General features: G+C 39.3%; 1 protein-coding gene across 2 annotated transcripts in view; it reads right to left on the bottom strand.

Annotated features, from left to right (window-relative positions):
* MRPS27 (mitochondrial ribosomal protein S27) overlaps nt 1-21,369 on the bottom strand; it is a 50,100-nt gene that overhangs the window by 8,305 nt on the left and 20,426 nt on the right. For both annotated transcript variants that reach the window (XM_074569530.1, XM_074569529.1), the window contains exons 5-8: nt 7,034-7,148; nt 6,451-6,529; nt 5,037-5,152; nt 2,133-2,235 (exon numbers count right to left, since the gene is read on the bottom strand). In XM_074569530.1, coding sequence (XP_074425631.1) covers nt 2,133-2,235; nt 5,037-5,152; nt 6,451-6,529; nt 7,034-7,148 — 413 coding nt within the window. The remainder of the gene's footprint in view (nt 1-2,132; nt 2,236-5,036; nt 5,153-6,450; nt 6,530-7,033; nt 7,149-21,369) is intronic.

Genomic DNA, 21,369 nt, shown 5'->3' with positions numbered 1-21,369 from the left:
GGTAAAAAACCACACTCTTCTACAAAGCTGCTCTGACAGAACTGCTATTACCTTATTTTATAAGAGTGACTTCTTTTTGCCAAACTTCATGACTATTATACGTTTGTTTCTGGCTCCTCCCCATTCTCCCTCCTGCCTCACCTAGAAATTTTGTCCAAATGGAAAAGGTGAAAAGTGGTCAGGTTTCCTGGTTTTCTTGCAGTTTTAACAGCAGCTCTGAGCAGGATGTCTGAAGATCTCAGACAAATGTATCCTTAGCCTGCAAGGACTTACTGTGCAGCACGTGTGTACTGAATCCCAGGCTCTGGACTCACTTTTGTGGCCTTTAGGGTGTACTCACACATGTGTCATGGCCAGACTGTACAGTATTTACAGTACATGCTCTGGCTAACTATACAGCTTAGTACCCCTGTATCTGCTGGAGCTTCCTGAGAGGAAATATGGGAGACCTGCCAAAATGAAATTTTGGTTCTTGATTTAGGACATTCTGTGCAACAAGGTCTTCACTGACTTCAGCACGACTTGTGATGCGTAGCACCATTGACTATGTGGCTTTTCTTCTGATGGTAATTACTAGGGAACACAAAACTCCTACGTAATAGAGAAAACATACATCATGTTGTAGTTCTTGAGTACTAATTTACAATGATTGTCACTCTAATGTTTTGATTTTGTCATTGTCAATGTAACAAATAATACTGCTTCAGTGTAGCTAACGAGAGTTGTATCCAAGCCCTCAATCTCATTTGCACTCTGGCTATAATGACACAAAACTATGAAACACACCTTAGTCTCCTTTACATGGAAGAGAACAGTTTAGGAAAAGCAAGGTAATAAGTGCACAGACAAAGCTTATAGACTATGGCTAAATTTAAATAGCTGAGGTGCTTGAGGCCACTCTGTGCCCGTAGACATCTTTCACTCTCTGAGAGGTCGGTTCCATTAGTGTTGGCAAGACTGTGGAATACGTGACATAACAGTAAATAGCTTTTGATCTACTGAATGTCAATGTCATGGAACAAGTACTACTGCTCACAGACAACAGTAAAGTGCATTTTTGAAATACAGCCACTACTGAACCAATCTATATGACATAAAAAACACCCTAAACTGAATGCCAACTGGACAGCAAAGTCCCTATTCGCATCAGTATCTCCACTGGATAACAAACTACAGCTCTATGGAAAATCCTGCTTTCAAATTAATTTTCACATTTATGCCCTTTTTGACTGAAATGAATTTTTGGCTTACAGTAATGATAAATCCAAATCAGTATCCTAACGCTGCCACTAGACACCATATCTGAAGAGGCCACATTTCAAGAACCAGTTCACTTTTTATTACCCTCAACAAATTCTACAATAAAATATAATGCAGTAATGGAACAACTTCACAATAATACATTTTTAATTAATAATTACTTTCAAGTAAATAATCATTTTCTAGAGAAGGACAAAACCTATCTGCATTATATTCCTCTAAAGGTTAGAGGAAATTGAAGAATTACTTACCCCATTCCCCTTCCCTCCAGTTCTCGATATACTCTGATCTAACTGCTGTTTAATAATATAGCATACCTTTAGCAGTGAAGACACCTTAACAGATACAGGATAAAGGCACTGCTATCTGCTGTCCACAACTGAAACATTAACTTTTCAGTGAGTAGTAAATGTTCTAAACATAGTGTTTTTCAGGCTGTGCTCTCTGAACTTCTTGAGGTTTAAGGATTATTTTAAGAAGCTCACTAACTAGAAAAAGAGTCTATTGTCTATAACTTTAAATTCACGTGATGGAACTCTGTACTTTTGTGAGTTTTTTTAAATTTGTTGGTCCACAAACAAACCAAGCCTACTGTTCTTTAAGAACATCTTTTTTTCAGCTGCCAATCCAAACCTGCAGGGAGCCCTAAAGGAGATTCTGAAGCTGTCTGATAAAGGGCATACCATTCAAATCAGACTTACAAAACAGATTCAGCCTTAAATTCAGTCTGAAATTGTTCCTTCCACTACTTCTGCCTTTTTTTTTTCCTTAGCCTTCTCCTTTATTACATTTTAATAAAGCAAAGATACCAACTTAATTCAGCCACTGAGGACAAGAGGAAAAAGACGACTGTGAGGGAGGTTAAAACTTACCAAGGAATGCATAGCCATACAGCTGGGAGCTAAACCCCACAGTGTTTGTTTGCTTTAGACCTGTAAGCACTAGTGATGCTCCAAGATTTCTCTCCTCTTCCCACTGCAAATAATGTAAACTAAGTAAGTGCTCCTTGACAAACACAAACATAAAATGGCAGCAGCCAAAACCAGAAAACATGGCTTTCATCAGATGTCTTAGCAAAGAATCATTAAACATGTCTAATGTTCAGAGTTACAGTATGTATATCATGCAAAATAGTACACAACCTACGGAGGAACACCTCTCTTTCCAGAAGACAGTAAAAGATGAGTGTTTGAGATTTTGCATGGAAGTCAATCAGTGCGTTTCCTTCAGGACAGAGCGTTACACTGATTTACGTTGGCTAAGCTCTGTCCCTGTCCTTCATGACCTACCACTTGCTTCAGGCTAACACTGCTGAAGAAAAAAATTACATGGCTTCTTTATTACAGCAGCCTTTTCTTTTAAGTATGTGGTAAGATACATGCTTCACCGTCCCTCACTAGAATTGGAAAATGCTGGGAGAAGACTATGCTGCTAATGACTGCTCTGAATCCAAAATCTGCGCTGTGGAAAGAGCATATGCAACTCACCAAGACCACTGTATGCCTCAGGATTAGAAGTACAGCTGTCTCTCCAGCTAGAGAGAAGTACCAGCTGTCTGAGCAAGACCACCAGTGATGGCTAAAGAAGGGTGCCCAATCAGTATGGACACTAAAACCACAAGAGCAGTGTGAATTTTGTTTTGCTGTGGGATAGTACAGTACATTTTTCAAGACCAGAGAAGCACAAACATCAAGGGTAAATGTCTCTTCACTGCAAATGAAAAGAGCTGAACAACTCCCATTGCTAAGAAAATGAGGAAAAGGAAGCTATAAAAGGCAACAGACTGGAGGAAGTCTGACTCTCTAATACATGTTTTTTGTGCCAGGGTACTTCAACGTCTTATTACCTTACGACCGGAAACAAATATCCCTGGTGAAAGGAAGAAGCCTTCTGAAAAATTCCCTGAGGTACACTGACTCTTAAAAAGCAAAAGGGTTCGACCTTCTGGTTTAATGCATTATTCAAAGATGTCTTTTCAAGGTATGGCATTTTTTCCTGTCTCCATTTGGGTGCTACAAGAATTTGCATGTTGTCATCTGACACAAAATACCATCACTGGACAGTCAGGCAAGGTATTTGGCTGACCTGGAAAAGGGATACAAGGACATAGGGCTGTTTTGTGCTGAATTCAGCACTCCAGCTGAATGTTACAGGAAAATCAGGTGCAACTGGAAAAACAGGGCTTTTAGCAGTTAGGTTCTTTCCAGAGCTTGCCTGTTTGGCTCACAAGAACTGGAGGAACTGCAAGAACTTAACACTTTTGCAGTGGAAGGCAGCAATCATATGGAATGTTTGCAGCAGTCAAGGAGGAAACTCTCTCCAGGGAGAGACAAGACCTGTCAGGCTTTCAGTGGTGTTTACAACGGCAGAAACATGGAAAGATCTCTATCATCACTGCTATACACACTAAGGACTAACATAGTCAGATTGCCCAAGATTCGGCTTTCAAAGTTAAAATTCATTTCATCAGGCTGCTGGACCCTAAGCTACAGCCAAAGGCCTGTTTGCAACAGGACACTGGCTGACCTGTCTCACACTTTGGGAAAAGGAAAGCAGCTTAGCAGATCTCATAACTCTGTCTACCCCCACTTCTTAAATCAAACACAGCAAATTGGTACTGAGCATTATGAGGTGTTGAACAGCACTCTGTATAGCACTCTGTAGGGTGTATACATATAAAAATATGGCTTACTGCTGGTCTTTGGATAGGTTTATTTCAAAATGCATATTAAATAAGTCACGGTTATATAAATATGCTTGCCTTAAATGTATCATAAGTCCACACCACCCTTGCTTGCATATTCTTCTTTCACGAAAAGCTACACATATTGACATGTGCTTGTCTTTGCATCGAGGATACACAAACATGGACAAACACAATGTGAAAATGAGATTTTTGGTCCCTCTGCTTCTCATATCCAAGTCATCAAGTGTACTTGACTTCTGGGGAATGAAGAATACAGAACAGGGCAAAGGCACATCTGTTTTCTATAGTGAAAGCTGAAATTACAACCCAATTGAGTAAAACCTTAAGGCATCTGTAATACGCATTTTAGAAGATGCTTCATGTAAGACAAATGGAGGCTTCAAGCATTTTCCTTACGGATGACAACATACTATTGAAGGCCTGTGCCAAACCAGATGATGGAGTCAGCCCTTTGGTGACACCTAACTGAGCCCCTTCTGCAAAGGTAGAATAATGCCACTTCCAACAGCCTTAACTGGTGTGTTGGCCATAGGCAAGCAAGATGTGACTAAGAAACGTTGAAGAAAGGAGAAATGTAACAAATTTAGTTTTAAAACAAATACATACTAGAAACAATACACACAAAAACAAATGGGATAGTAAAAATCCCAGTTAAAATGCACTATAATTCTGCAAAATCGCTGCTACCAACTCACCTTAACAGGGTCCTATACAATAGGTGACACAGATTTTTTGTGTTAACTGATAGAACCCTATTTGAACTGAACTGAAATGTCATTTCATAACCTTCCAATGGGCATATATTACATCTGAAAATTGCAACACACCTTCCCTTTCAGATACAGGAGCAAAAGGGGTGACAAGTTATTTAACAGCTTTCATATTTTGTTGTTTCTTTTTTTTTCTTTCTTCTGCAGTTGTAAAAATCATGAAACAAAAATGGAGTATTTATTTTTTCCAGGTAAACTTAGGGAAAATAAAATATATTCAAGATTGAATGCCCAACTGATTGCATGATGACACTTAGAAATGAAGGCTTTGTGTATCATTTTGAGTGTGGTCAGCTTACCGTACGTTCAGATTTGGTTGCCAGATACTGGTACAAAACATAAAGAGAAAGAAGCTGTGTTGAAAATTCATCAAAACTTTCTTGCAGCATGATCTCTGTTACTACTGACATAGCATCTACGGAGGAAAACAATACCTAATCAGCAAGTACAAACATACACAGCTCCCTTTCGCACCCACTCATGTTCACTGATACTTTATTGCTGTAGTATGTTTTGAAGTAGTTAGGGAGAAAATTAAAGATTTTTTATGGTTAGTAGTATAGAATTAGTCTTACGTACTTGGGTTATTCAAAAACACTATGAGAAGGAAGAATGGGTTGAATAGCATGAGACCACAGCAAAGGAGCTTTCCAAAGTTACCTTAGCTCTACACTCTTCAATTGGCTCTTCTTTGCTCAGCTCTTCATTCACTAATGTTTTTTAAAAAATCTCTAAAGATGCTAAAAATGACTTCTTTGTTCTTGTGCTTAGATTACAAGCAAAAGAAGACTGGCTTAAATTCATTGCCCTTAAGGTGACAGGAGAGTACAATGGAGCAGAAATATTGTCACAGATCACCCACAGCACTCACTGTATTCAGCAAATAGTGCTCTGGAGAAGCTCCACAGGGAGTTCCAGTGACACTCCCTGTCAGGAAGGACAGTTTGTTAAACAAAAGACCTTGAGCCTGTCACAATAAAGAAATATGGACGGAATAAGGGTGAATTCACAGACAGGGGGCTCTCAAAATAAAATAAATATATGTATTAATTTTCCATTTAGCAAAACCTGCATGATAAAAGCTAGACAACTCCTGCAATTCTATTATCCCTTTCAGTTATTTGTTTTACAAGATGCTTATACAAAGAAAAGCTTGCTGCAACCTACAGTACCAGAAAAGCTGCAGTGAAATGAAAATCTTAAATATTTGTCATCAAATATGAGAGGATTATTCATCTCAACACTTAAACAGTCAATAGTGAAAGACAGGCACCTCAACATGGTAATTCAGCACAACTGGCTCTCTCCAGCGACAAAGTCTAGACAGTTTAGATACGCAGCTTTTTGAATAGCTAAATACAGGTAAGATGAACTCTACCAACATGCATTTTGATTCTTAATTGTCACTAATAACTCCTATGATGTTGTTAGCACATAAATCAGACTTGTAAAAACTGGAGGTTGGTTTACATTTGGAAGGGGATTAATCACAGTAGAAACCGTGAATTGTACGTGTTTCAAAATTATATAATTAATAAAAACCTAACAGAAGTTAGACATAAACATGCAGAAAAGTAGTCTAAAGGAAGGAGAAGGTGTGCTTTTTAAGGTGACTTCAGAGAAAAAATGGCTAAAAGTTTTTAATTCAAAGAAAGGCTCTGAAGATCCAACAGCATACAACTCAGGATGCAGAATTAGTACATATTTTCTTACCTTCATATTTCTTCTGCTTTATAAAACAATCCAACAAAATATTGAATGTAAAATTATCTGGGAAAATTCCATACTGAACCTGAAGAGAAGAAGGTAAATAAAAAAAAAGTGTGAAATTCTGCTGTTCAAACCTTCCCAAGCACAGTGCTGCAGGTATCAGAAAGATCACAACCATGGCATTGCACACAGCTGCAATGAGACGGTCAAGCAACCCAAGATTAGCACAGGTCCTGGGATATAGGACTTCTAACTTTTGATGTTCTGGATTTGTTTTATCTGAGCCTTTGGGACCAGGAGGGGCATTGCCTATCAGGTTTTTATGCCTCTTCTGGGTCTAGCAAGTTTTGGACACCAACACTGTTTAAAAAAAAAGAAAAGCTTCCTGGGAAAGAAGCAGAAATAAAAGCTGTAAAGATCTTTAGTTAAAATTCAAGTGCAACATTAATTTTTGCTTTGACAAAGGAACATCTGAACTTAAAATCACAGTCTACAGGACATGTTTGCAATAGAAATTCCAGGTAAGCCCCACTTGTCTCAAAAAGCTGATCAAATACATTCATGGCTTTTTCTTGTAAAAACTCACCTTGTTTTTCAATGTGTATAAAGCTTTGTCTTGTGCACCATGTTTTAAGCACTGTCTGATCCAGCTGTGGATGGTCCAGTCTCTCAAGTACCAGCAATTTGGACTATGCCGAAACCTAAAGGATGATAAGCAGTCCAAGTGACAATATGACTCTTTGTTATCACAGAAACAAATTCTGTAATGAACAAACTACGAGTTTCAGAATCCTGCCTTTCATGATCTCAAGTATAAATCTGTCTGTGTTTAACTTTGTACACAATCTAAGAGCTCCAGCTAGCCTGTTCAACTAAGAGAAACAAAACTTTGATACACTTCAACAGTGTATACAGAGGGGGAATGTGACCTTTTCACAAATGCATAATATTTTAAACTTCTCAATTTCCAGAAAGCCTCCTGCAAAGATGAACACCATAAAATAACAGCTTGATATACAAATGAACGACAACTGAGATTGCTCTAAACACTGTAGTACTTTTTAACCTTGTCCTTCTGATGATATAACACTGTATTGTTGATGGTCTCGTCAAAGAGCAATACTGCTCCATGACTGATGACATCAGCAAGTATCAGAATTACATCAAAATACAGCTGGGTCTGAAAGTTTGTAATCTGGTGTCTTCCACCCTAACTCATGCCTCACTTCAACCACTTAAGAATTCATTGTGCCTCAGCACAGGCCATCCCTGGGCTGTTGCATGCTTCATTTGCGTTTAGAAATACTTCATCAATGAGGCATGCCTCATGCACGGGGAAACTCTGCCAGAGAGCCCTCCCCTGCCCCCCTGCACTGGCTGCCTTGTTCCCCACGGATGTTTCTTTAAATTGTTCTGAGACACCTCATGCTACGGCTTCAGCAGTCTGCCCAGGCAACATACTCCAATGCAATTCAATTTGTAAAATTGAATACTTTAAAGTTCAGCCTCTTTTATTTCATCCTTATTCAGACATATACACTTTGCTCTCTATTTGGAGAAGTGGTGACAAAAAGCATATGGAGCTTTACCTTTGGCAAAGACTCAAAAACCAATTAAGAGTCCAGTGGTAGGAGCTGCTGCCTCGGTCCTGGGCTGAATTTCACACCCAGTGTGAAAAGATGCACGTAACTTTTCTCGATTCAAATTGTATGCATGAAAAATGGGCTCAGTCCCCAACACAGAAGCGACTGCCACTTCCTGTCGAAAACGCTGACGACTGAGCTGGGCTCATGGACAGATGCTTGCAGCCTCAAGCCAAGCTGCAGCACCATTTAGAGGCAGGGTTGGCTCTTCCATCTGAGTGAGCATGCTTTCCAGAACATTTATCAGATTAATGTGCCCACCAACTCTCTTTCCCCCTCAGTGAATCTCTGTGTATAGCATCGCATGGCTGAGGGCTACACAGATGACCAAGCCTGCAAAAGTCCTGCAGCCTAGAGAACCTTCAGAATGCAGAAGACATCCATGACAACAGCAGAGCTAAACAACTACACAAAGTCTAAATACACAGTTTTGTAAGTGGCACATAGAATCTCCCCGTTAAGTTAGAATTTAACAGAAAAAGAAAAGCATTCTTTGAATATTAAATTATAAACATCCATTTTGTTGCTCTAATTGCTTTCCATTTTCTTCCCTCTAGAGTTCAAATATTGGTAACAGAAAGAACATACATTTGCTTTCATTAAAGTCCTGTTTCAATAATGCTTACAGGAAGCATCAATTACAGGCATTTGGATTTAATCATATTTTGATGAAACAATTATCTAATTCCTACAGACTGTTTCACCAGCCATTTAAGATGGGTCAGAGTGCAACATCAGCACCCAGCAATAAAGCTGCCAGCGTCTTTTGAAGTTTCTCCATGAAATGGTTAAAATTGTTTCACAAGTGGAAAACAACAGACTTTTCTTAAAAAACGTGACACTGATGCTCTCAAAGACTTAGACCTTTCTTTTGATACAATGTTTGGCATCCTTCCGAATAATCAGTTACACAGAAGGGAAGCAAACTTTTTTTTTTTTTTTTTAAAAAAAAGAACAAAGGTTTTAATGGGTTTGAATATTCACCTTTTTGCAGAGTTGTATTTATTCTCTTAAGTACATACACCACAGTGAGAGAGAGCACTCCGATACTTCACCTTGGGAATGCTATGGACTACTGTAATGGTGAAATGCTTCTAGGTTTCAAAGTCAAATAGCACTTGGACAGTAAAAGGCCTAACAGGGATGTGATGTGGTCTAGAAACAGGATGAAACTGATCCTCAATCAACACAAGTTTCTGGAATCGATACGAACAAAATTCACAGGCATGTTATAAAAACTCCTTTAAAAAAATCTTGGCATGAGCTTTGTACAGCTGGGACTGATTTGAGTAACTGAGTATGGACAATGACAGGATCTATCAGATAAAATTACTGTATGTTACTATTAAGATCTTTACACTAGGACCAGGTCTCCACTATGCTAGGTACTATGCAAATAAAAAGCAAATAGTTTCTCAGCCAAGGAATTTTCTAGTTAATTCTAATAATTAATTACAAAACAGTTGCCTGGGAATGGGACTGGTGCCAAAATTGTTCTGTCTCCATGTCAACAAGCATGCAATCCATATGCATGTACACACTCCCCCAACTCTATGCACTTATATTAATCCATGGTGTGGAGGAAGGAGAACTGGAAGGGAAAGGGAAATAGGTACACTACACTGCAATCTTTAATTGTTTCTGATCTATATATACTACGATGACCTCTGTCTCTATTCTACTAGATAAGAAGAGAAGCCAACAGAGTACCTGTTTTTACAACTAACCCAGACAAACTAACCAAATGTTGTGGCAGACATTTTTATTTGAAGGGGAACCGGGGAAAAGAGGAGATTGCTGGTCATTTTGACAAGCATTAATATCTTCCTCCTTCTCTTTCTCTAAGAAACACAAAACAGGATATAATTAAGCAAGGCAATATGTTCAGGGACAGATGAAAAGACAGAAGGAAGTTAAAACTACAGAAAGCAGAGGATTCAGAGTGAATTAAATTAAGGAAGCCTCTAGCAATTGCTGTGTGTTTAATGGAAAGACCAGGAGGTTATCTTGCAGATGTCTGCTCCTGAAACTCATTTTTCTGAGAACTAATAAAAACCTGAGAAGCACAGGATTCTTATAATGCGTTCAGAAAACACAGGGTGAAGCATCCATAACAGTATTAGGGGAGCTCCCTGTTGGTACACTTTAATGTTAATGGTTAAAGAATCAATATGGTCATCCTTCCAGCCACTGAACTGGGAACATCTGTCCCTACAGGGAACAACAGGAGGAATATCTGTAAGACAAGGACTTCCTGAAATATCAAGGTCATGGTGAATCTAACAGCACAGAGTGCAATGGTACTAGAATTCCCCTTATTTTGAAAAATTGTTCAAATGATGCAGTCCAGAAACTTGATTTTCATTAAACAATTGCTTTGTACTTGCAAAATGATTGTAACTTGGAAGAGATACAGTGAGTATACAGCCTCAGAACAAGGCAACCAGAGCATTTTTAGCCCAGCAAGTGCACACTCTCTCTTGCTCACAAACTGGCCAGCACATTGCGCTAAGAATACATTTTCAATTTACTAATTTCCTACACAACGCCTGTTGCTCATCATTTACAACAGTACTGAAGTACTTATGCTGTGTTAAAGAAAATGAACAATGAAAAAGTTTATCAAATGCTCAGAGTGCTTTACGGAGTGCTTTACTAATACAGCAAGCATGACTTACTTCTATTGGTGCCCTCCCACACTGCGGAAAAGCTGTGTTGCTTCGTTTCTGTATTAATTTATTTAAAATGGTCTTTCAAATTTGTTTGGTGCCATCAAGTGGTGATGCACTCCAGTGTGGCTTTCACATACCTTGTATTCCTAAGGGAAGTAATACAGCAACCCCGAGAGCAAAGAGAAGCACCAAGATGCTGGACTGTATTCTTTTCCCTAGAGGAGTTCATTGCTTTGGAGACACTCACAAAAGAGGAAGATGGTGAAGGAAAATTTTCTGGATTATTGAAGAGCAAGTGCTCCAGAAGTAACACACTACCAGGAACAGCTCTGCTGTATAGAGGGAAAGCCATCTCAGCAAATCGGTTCTAATTCTTTGCTAAACTGATCAGAAGCTCCCATTTTACACCCTGTGGCTTTCTTCAGGGTCCATCCAATTCCAGGTACTGCCAGAGGCTATGCTTGTGCAATACACTAATTTTTCTTTTTTTCCCCATCTGTAAAACAGGAAGAAAAGTCCCCTTCTTTTCCCCAACTTTGTCTGACCTAATGGGGAAGTATTTTGTAATGATCTACACACCCAGTACACAGAACTGTATGATCTCTTCGGCCTCCAGATTTCTTCAAAACTTTCTAAATTTCACCACCATTTTGCTTTGCTAATTTTGCCTTATCATGTATAAAACCAACTCCTTAAATAAAACCTCTTGTACTATAATGTCCTTCTCTGTTCTTATGCTTCAGAGATTCCTGTATCATCTTCTGCCACATTGCAAGGAATTGGAGAAATTAACAACAGAAGGACACTGAGCAATCTCCATTTTTTTGTTACTTCTAATAGCACATTTAGATGTGTTATTGTGCTTTCCTCAGAGTTAACACCAAAAAGGTTTCATGTGTTGCTAGTCCCCTTGCAAAATCTAGTCCAGGAAAGGAAGGAGCCTACCTAGTGGTAGTGACTATAACTAATTTCTTCCATCTGTACTTCAGATCTCTCTTACTTCTTTTAGAACTAGAGAGAAATATGGGTTTGCATGTTCATTTGCTTAAATCAGGAGGGGAGAGTGCCAGATTTCTTTTCATCCACTTAAAATTCTAAAAAGTCCTGAAGTAAAATGTATGGAGACTTACAATGAATATATATCACGAGAAATGGCTGCGTGAGCCAGGAAGAAGCTCTCTCAATGGAATGAATCCAAAGCTACTCCACATTTTACACAAGTCATAGAGGGCTGTGAAGCTCCTTGGCAATGCCATGGTTTTTTTCTTCCCAGGCACATTTTTTAAGCTATGCTGCATAATGATCAAATGGATTCCAGGCAGGCTTAGCTTGGAAACTGGAAGGCTAAGGAAACGTCACCCAAAACTCTCCCTTTGTTTGTCATTTTAAGCCACAGGCCTTGGGAAAAATGGTCTGCATTTTAAATGGACCCAGAGGCATTGCTCATGTGTCAGTGTCAAAGGCAACAGCCCTGAAAAAAATCTTTGTTGACTGAAATTTCCTTTTAATGAACAAAACTATTTTTCCATCTCTTCTTTTCCTGCATTTTAGCCTACACCTTTTTTTGTATGCATCCTTTTAAAAATTTCACCTATAAACATACCGGTCCTATAGGAAATGCATTAACTCATGCATTAACTGCCTACGCTCAAGCAAAAACAGGGAACACTTTACTTTTATGTTGAAATAAAATCTCAACTAGCTTACGTAGTATAAGAAATCAGTTGTCAAAACCAGTAACTGGGACAGGTTTAAAAAATTAGATGAGTCTACTATAACAGAGGATAGTCTAACGCCGAGGCAGAATTGTGCTCTTACAGAAGAAGAGAAACAATTTGCAGACTCTCTGAAGAAAGCCCATATTCAGCCCTTATTCTGTTTTAATTTTTATTGACTTTCCCTGATCTTTGATTTTAAGCTAATTTAGCTCTTGATTGCTTTGACTATAAAATTAATTCTTATAAATTAGGTTTGCTCCACCTCCACATGAATGCAAGTTTCTTGCACAGCATCTTTTGTTCAGGAGTTGCACACAGCTCTAACACCACTGATGAATGTGGCCTCAAAACAGGCTTAAATGGTCAGGTTTTAGATATGGAGAAACTGCAGTACAGAAATACAGTCAAACATCAAGGCTGAACAGAAGATTTGAAAAATACTTTTAGTATTGGGTCTTGCTTTCCAGTTGTATGGGGATTACTTCTGTCCACCCCAATGTTACACGTTTACTTGTTTCTTAACCCTTATGCTTGGTAAAAGAACCAGATCTAGGAGAGGAGATTTTTCGGGCAGAAGTACAAACTATGTGGTCATTTAGGAAATCTCAGGATATCACCCTGGTAACCACCTCTCCTAACATCTGAAGGGACAGAATTCACCATTCAATAGTCTCAGAGTAGCTACTGCATTGTTCAAAACCATGCTCCTGCACAGAAAGCTCAGTTTTGCAAAGTCTCTTTCTAAGCATGACTACCACATAGAGCAATCAAGCATATAGCAACTAGGATCTAGTTTATCCTTTACTGACCTACCTACTTTGACAGCCAGTTATTAGAATTGATTAACAAATGGCAAGCTGAACTTCTGACGCAATATGCATTTCTGCCCATTGTTACCAATCTCTGGTAACAATGTCTTCTTCCTTTTGATGGAGTTAAAGCACCTTTGTGAGTAAAACACAAGCAACAGCCTTATTATGTTAAGAAGGAAAAATAGTATCACCAAATAGTTGCAAAATCCTACACAAGTGTTATAAATTTCAAAGCAATGTATGAATGGAGAAGCAGTTTACAGCAGCACAAAATAAAACTTTGTTTATACATAAATAGACATAAGAACGACCACAAAAGAAAAAGTAACAACAACAGATCCAGAGCCTACAGCAAAGTTGGAAGGAATTTATTGGGATTCCTTGCTCGGAAAAGTACCTGAATTATTTCCCTGTCCTTCCATCCACAGGCAGTGAACAGAGCAGAACCAGAGCGGAGCAGCTCTTCCAAACTTCTGCCATCAGGTTACACCAGGCAGCCTTGAACCCCTCTAGAATCATTTGCAAATCACAGAGAGGAGGAATCCTTCAGACAACCTGATAAACTTAAGTATCCCACAGCTCACCTGGAATGCCTCAAACCTTTATACTAATTAGTTCATAACCAGACTGAAAAGCAAAGCCCAGGCTCAAACAACATACTGCTGCTCAGTATACTCTTTGTCCCTGGGAAAACTCTTCCAGGCTGTTAACTGTGTTGCCTAAAAAGCTCCTCTAGCCACGCAGATTCAACATACTCCAGAACTATGCACTCCCCAGCAGGACACCAATGGAAGTTCACTTCTCAAAAGAATACAAGTCAGGATTTCTTCAGTATTAGCTTGGTTGAAGGTGCTCTGTATGCCTCAACCTGACATAATAGGACATCAGTCACAGGCTTTGGCTAGCGAGAAACTAAAGGTCTTAACATTTAAAAATCCAGTATCAACATGGTTCCTTATTCTAAGCGTAATATGAAAACAAGACAGGTTAAAGGAAAGGTCACCAGCTAGTTCACTAAAGCTAAAACTGACTATTTGGGGATCCCCAGTGGGACTGGTAAAGAAAAGAACACCATGAAGGTACAAATATTGCTTCCGAGAAAAGGTGGTGATGTCTGGTTTAGTTTCATGCAGAAAATAAAATCAGGTAATTTTATCGACATTCAGAAGTTTTATTTCAAAGACAAACCATGAAACAAGCAATCCCCCCTCTTTTTGCTTTACTCCTTTATGGCCCAGACAGAATGATGAGGTGAACAGCATGTGAGATTTACCTCACTTCTTGTTGTTTAGAGATACATCCCCAATGAAAGAAATCAAATAAGCAGATACTTTAATACAGTATTTCTATTTTTCTCCTTCTCCTAGGATAATACAGAGAATACAGAGTCTTGTTACTCAACACACTCCACTTCTCCCACTCCTTTTGGAAAAGACAGGCAAACATATGAAGAATCCATACTACTTCTACCATAAAGCTGAAATTCACTCAAAGAGCAACAGTTAACAGGAAAAAAGAAAAGTCGTGTCATAACAACAACAACAATAAAAAGCTCAACTTTTACCCAAACTATTGACTGTAACCGACATACCTCCTAGAATTTCTGTTAAAAATACAGTTTACAGCTGAAATGACTGGTTTTGAATATAAATGCCATTAATAATCTAGTGATTGAATAGACAGGATCATAGGCTGAGGAAAAAACGGGAAATGATGGGGTGAGCTGTTGCTATAGTGATTCTAATAAGACACTCTCTAGTGCCTTTCCTTGTCCCCAGTGCAACCACAATAAAATCTAATTTTAAACCAACACTTCCATTAATTATATCTTTTCCTGGTATCTTAGCATACAAAAAAAATAGACAAATTAAGAACCATACAACACACTACATTTCTTGCTTTGGGGAGATTTTTGAATGTCAGCAATTTCTAAGCGTGTCAGGCTAAAACTTGTTGTATTAAAGCTCAGCAGAGGATCAGTTCTGTTGGAATCTGCACCCATGTCTCCAAAAACTGAGTAACACAAAAGCTGCAAAAAATGGGATATGTAAGTAAAGTACTGATTTGATTGTTACCATTTTACTAGCCCACCTATGCCTATCATTACTTCAATTAATTCTCCACCTGTCTGAAAGCTGGCACACAAATTATCGACTAGATTAATTTTTCAGAATGAAAAAGAAATGTTTGTGAAAGCCCGCATGTAATTTGTAATTGCAGAAATCACCTTTGTACCTGGTTCACACAGAGAGAGATCCCCTGCTAGAGACTGCCAGAAAATCAGTTTCCAACAGAAAGCTAGTTCCCATTAGCTATGTATTGGAATTAAGTTTAAAACCTTCTGGGTACCAAATAGTACTTACGTCATGGGCTTTCTTCAACCAAAGCTATTTCTAAGATCCTGTGATTTTAAGGAATAAATTGCTTCAAAGCTAGTTAGACGTTTAATTTTTAAAAATAAATAAACGACTTCAGATGCTTTAGAAAACCTCCCATCTCCCATCAACTACTGCAGGGATGCCACAGCGAAGCCTGCATTCCAGTAACCATTAACCAAGCTGGACAGAGACGGAGCACCAAAGCCTTTTCTAGCCAACAAGACAGCGAGTTTTATAATAGTTCATTCAGCGTCAGAGGGAACTGAAACAGAGTTAGGACCAATGTTCAGGAGTTTCTGCCTTCTAGCGCTAAGCTTAAAGTATGACAGTACACCCCTTTCACATTATATTAAAAGGGAACACTTCATGGGTATGTATAAAAACCGCTGTCAACAAAAGCCAATAATGACTTCTCATTTTACAAGTAGAAAAAAAAACTAGCCTGTAACTTAGACATTGCTATTACAGTATTTGCAAACAGCAAGTTTTTAACCATGCCTAATACACAGTCAAAATTTAACCTGAGACAAAATTAACATAATTTTGTCAGAGACCTAATTCACTGAGAGTGAGAGTCCACATTGTAACAATGTTGCGTTTCCATTTTTTCTACTCAAATTCTTTATGTTTCACATAGCATCTCCCAGAAATATATCCCACACTAGCTTCAAAATACTGTCTTTACACCCACTGACACAAGCCTTGACACTTTTCAGTTTGATCACAGTTGAACTTGCACAGATTACAAGTGGTGTATTCCTCCATCTTGAGTATCAAAGGCTGCAATAGAGAAGCATGTATGAGCCAAACCATTTATTCTGCAACGTTGTTCAGTTTCACACCACAGGCACCCTAAGCAAAAAGATGCTGGCAAAGGAGTGCTGCAGGAATACAAATACAGAGTGTATTTTAGAAGCTGACTTAAGCAAGGGAGGAGCCAAACCTTACTTTTGCTGCCAAACACTTCAAAAACTGGATTTGAACAGTTCAGGTTTCACCTTTTCAGATTTGCTGCCATAGTCCCGAAGTTGAAGTTAACCTAATTTTGACCTATTAACTCTGCCCTTTTCATTTTTCACTGATAGTCTGATTTCCTTGTGCACTGCTGTCCTTCTGCACCCCATGAGCAAAGGGGAGGCCAGAGCTATATGATAAGCTACCAAGGTAAACAAATAAGGTTTTCATATTAAGCGTAACGTCTGCAAGAGAGGGGACAAAGCACCTGATGCTCATCTATAGTTTCAACAACAGCTGCTGTCAAAAAGGCAACCATTTCCAAAAAGTAAACTATAGGCGCATAGCCAGGTCTTGGCTACCAGGCCGACCACCATGAATCCGTCTACATTTCTTGTCATGTCTCAATAAGCAACAGCTTATTGATATTTTATTGATATTCTTCCAACTATGCATTTTCCTGAGAAAAACATTTTTAGCAGTGAAAAGCAAAAATGCTCCAGTCCTTCACAATACATTTTTAACTGTTCCCTAACTCAATCACAGCATTTCAGAGGCTAACATCTAGTTGGTATATCTCTTAGTGTATCTAACTTCTTGCAAGCCCAGTGGGACAGAAATTTCCTTTATTCCACTGTGTATGATGTCAAGCACATGGACTAGTGTGCTGGTTTTGGCTGGGGTAGAGTTAATTTTCTTCATAGTAACTGGGATGCGGCTATGTTTTGGATTTGTGCTGAAAACAGCGTTGATAATACGGGGATGCTTTAGCTATTGCTGAGCAGTGCTTACACAGAGTCAAGGCCTTTTCTGCTCCTCACACCGCCCTACCACTGGGAAGGCTGGGGGTGCACAAGAAGCTGGGAGGGGAGAGAGCCGGGAAGGGCTATTCCATACCATATGATGTCATGCTCAGTATGTAAAGCTGGGGGAAAAAAAGGAAGGGGGGGACGACGTTCAGAGTTACAGTGTTTGTCTTCCCAAGTCATCATTGTGCATGATGGAGCCCTGCTTTCCTGGAGATGGCTGAGCACCTGCCTGTGGATGGGAACCAGTGAATGAATTCCCTGTTTTGCTCTGCTTGCATGCGCGGCTTTTGCTTTACTCACTAAACTGTCTTTATCTCAACCCACAAGTTTTCTCACTTTTCGGATTCTCTCCCTCATCTCAGTTGGGGGGAGTGAGCAAGCAGTTGCATGGTGCTTGGTTGCCTGCTGGGGTTAAACCATGACAACCAGTAAGCAAATCAAGGACAAATATGGCAAAACTGACTCAAGCATTCTGTCAGGCAGTTTGAAATTTGTAGGCTCTTGCCAGCTTTGTGATTGCTTTACTCTTTCAGAAAAATACTGTACCACTGTATCTGTTACTTAAAGACAGACAGAGTAGGTACCTCACTTTAAGTACTGCATGTACTGTAGGATAAATGTTCTCTTGCGTAGGTAGGTACAACTTGCACAATAAAACGACGTTGTGCTACTCAAAACAGGCAGAGGATTTCAAAATGCAAAGGGATATTTTGTAGTTCCTTCTCTTTTGAGATAGAAATAGAGACAAGAGTGTTAGTAATAAATATAACCCACTACTGTCACTACTGTCTGCTTCTGCTGGTGAGCATCAGTGCATGATGCAAGGCCAGGATGCCCTGACACTTTGCCTTGTTGCAGTGGCCTACTCAGATCTTGCATTCAGGCTCCAAACTGACATTTACAAGCATTCAGTTCTCCAGGCTTATACATGTCATGTTATCCACTGCACAGGAGAACAGAGAAGACAGAAGACGGGAGAAAACACAACTATGTGCAATTATGTACCAGATGTGTACCAGTCTGGCTTTTTTTATTTTATTCCTCCAAAGAATCATGACTTTCAAAACAACACAATAGTATCTTAAGTAAGATGGACTTGCCGCTTTATGATTTAACCTGGACAAGGGAAACTCTGTGAAAAGGGGCGACTGCTGCACGACTGTAGCTTCAATGGAAGACAAAAAAAGAAGCCCCTTTGCAGAGAAAGCGGAGTGTACCACTCCTGCTGCAAATGCTCCTCCATCATGCTCTCACAGTAGCTGCTATACCTTGTCCACCCCCAGTTACAAGCACCAGCAGCCAGCCTGGTCTGCCAGAGCTTTGGTACAGATGGTGTATGCAAGGGAGGGGGGTGGATTGTCCATTTTACTCCCAGCTGTCAGCTGCCAGAGGCCACCTATTTTGCTTGTGGCTGGATTTAGCCCTGCTATGCTCACTCCCTAATGGAACTAAGTACAAAGTGGCTGGTTAGACTGAAGAAAGGAGTATTTTTCCCCTTTGTTAAATGAATACAGTAGAGAAAGAGGACAGAACAGAATTAAATAAATGACAATTTAAAGAGGATGATCATAAAGTTGACTTTAGAGATTAAAGCCAGATTTATATCCACACCAATTCTTGTAAAAAGATATTACTCATAAAGCTGAAAATCTGCTTGCAAAGCCAGTTGCCAAAATCTGTGCGCTTTCAGCTTCACAACCCCTACAGTGAAGGGGGAAAAAAAATTTAAAAAATCAAAATCCCTGTTCATTTTTCAGCAAGAGAAAGACGGAATGTTTATTGTGTCTGCAGTTACAGCTGAGAAAACAGTAGTTTCTACCAGCTGCTCTCTAGTATACTCATTTCCAATTTTAACAACAAACCCAAGAAAGAATTCTTTGTTGGCTGTTTAAATGCTCCCTGAACTAGATCCTGGGTCAAATCCTCGCTTGGTCCAAAGAGACAACACACAGCTCCCCCAGCTATCAGGGACCTGCTTCAATCCACTGAGGATCTGGCACACCAAACATGCGCACAGATCATTAATTAGACTAAAGCTGAGAGGCAAGGACAACTCCAGCACCTTTCAAGGATGTACAGCCCAGCATCCCACAAAATCTGTCAGGGTGGTGAAGATGGAAACCAAACACTGAGAGCTGCTGCAGCATTACTGCTGAAATGATCAAGTCCACGTTTAACAGCCCCTCAGGTTTCCAAATTGATGTAGTAAAGGGGAGACACAGAGGCAGCTGAAAAGCCCAGGGACATTCGCCTTCAGGGGTGGGGGACACACCAGATTTTATGAAATAGATAAGGCTATATCATCAGCCTAAGGATATATCATCAGCTTCCCCCCACCCCAACCATGTCCAACCTCTCCCCCACAGCAAAACAAAAAAAAAGAGCAAGGAAGGGGTTATTCTGCCTAGGAACCAAAGATTTACCAAATAAAGGACAGAAATAGAGAAAGAGGTAACGAAGACTCTGCCAAAAGGAACAGTCGCAAGTAGCTGAGCAGAGTGACTGGAGGGCTTGGTACAGAGATGCACTGAGAATGCAACTGGCCTCATTCCAGCAGACAGTATAGATATGTTATCTGGAGCACACAGCTTTAAAAACAGCTCACTGTTAAAGCCGCATTAAAACAACAACAACAAAAAACCCAAACCAAGAAAGCAGGCACCCTGAATAATCATCTTTTTCATTTTGCTACTGGGCATCTTACATTCAGAAATTTGCACCTTAATTTCCCATTTCTGGCAAGCAAAGAGACAGAGTAATAACCTCAGAAATCACCCCAGGAAAATATTAAACTATGACCTTGTCTCATCAGTCCCTCTATTCAATTACAGCAAAGCATTGTTTTGTGGGTGTGTTTGCAATGCAAGCTTCTTCTCCCCTTAGGGACTAGAACACTTTTTCACAGGCACAAATGTATATGCAGAAATAAGCAACTATACCAGTTGAACAAATGTACCTGCTGATTTTAATTCTTGTTCTGCACTCTAATGTTTTTGGACATTTCTGAAGAAGATGGAAATATTTAGAAAAAATGAACCATTGGAATCAAGCAATATAAGCTGGCTTTTCAGCTGGGGCCAAAAAGAAATCTACAGCCTGATGGATATAACCAGGTAATTGTCTAAATGTCTCAATAACTAACTGTCAACCAATTTCAGTCTTACAAAAGCATAAACATCCATTTCTGTAAACAGCCAGCTATTTGAAAATGAACACTCCCAATCATTTATAAGTTAAAGACAGGTATATGCTAAAGTAGGTCTCCCTTCTCCTTGTCATAGTAATTTTGATTTTGTTAAAACCGTTTTGCCTACAATGTTGTGTAATACAACAAAAGAAGATAAGATCTATCCCTCTGTTGTATTATTTCATCCCTTACCATAGTCATCGTAATGGTTTTTTTCCATTTCCAAAGGCTTTCAACTTCTGGAACCTGCATCACATCTGCTACATTACTACACACTATACAGCAACATGCATCAAAACCAGATATTCTCAAAGCACAACACAACAGATACTCTACTGGATCATGTTACTAAGCTAAATGTCTTCACTGTTACCAACAAAGCACAGAACACTTTTCTTGACTAGCATGAAGTCCAGTAAGACAGTGTAGGCATTTCTTATGTGTTTGATCAGACTGCATTCATCTTGCATGCCCTGTGGAACACAGCAAGTTTATATGCAACAAGGACTTGTTTAAAATAAAGATCATACAAAATTTTCCCTTTATACAGTAAAACGAAGGGAAGTTCTCACTGAAATGCACTTTCTAATAAGCATTGCTTTTAGTTACAAATAAGAGAAAACAATCAAAACAGAAAATCCTAAGTAAACCAGGTAAGTGAATCAGCTTTACAACATGTACATTCAACACAAGACGTATTTTTAACGTAATAGGTGTGGCAGGCTATGCAACTCCTCTAACCCAACATC

The sequence above is a fragment of the Larus michahellis genome, chromosome Z (assembly GCF_964199755.1).
Source record: "Larus michahellis chromosome Z, bLarMic1.1, whole genome shotgun sequence".
NCBI lineage: Eukaryota > Metazoa > Chordata > Aves > Charadriiformes > Laridae > Larus > Larus michahellis.
Note: the sequence above shows the minus strand (reverse complement) of the source record. Positions and strands in the feature narration are given on the sequence as shown.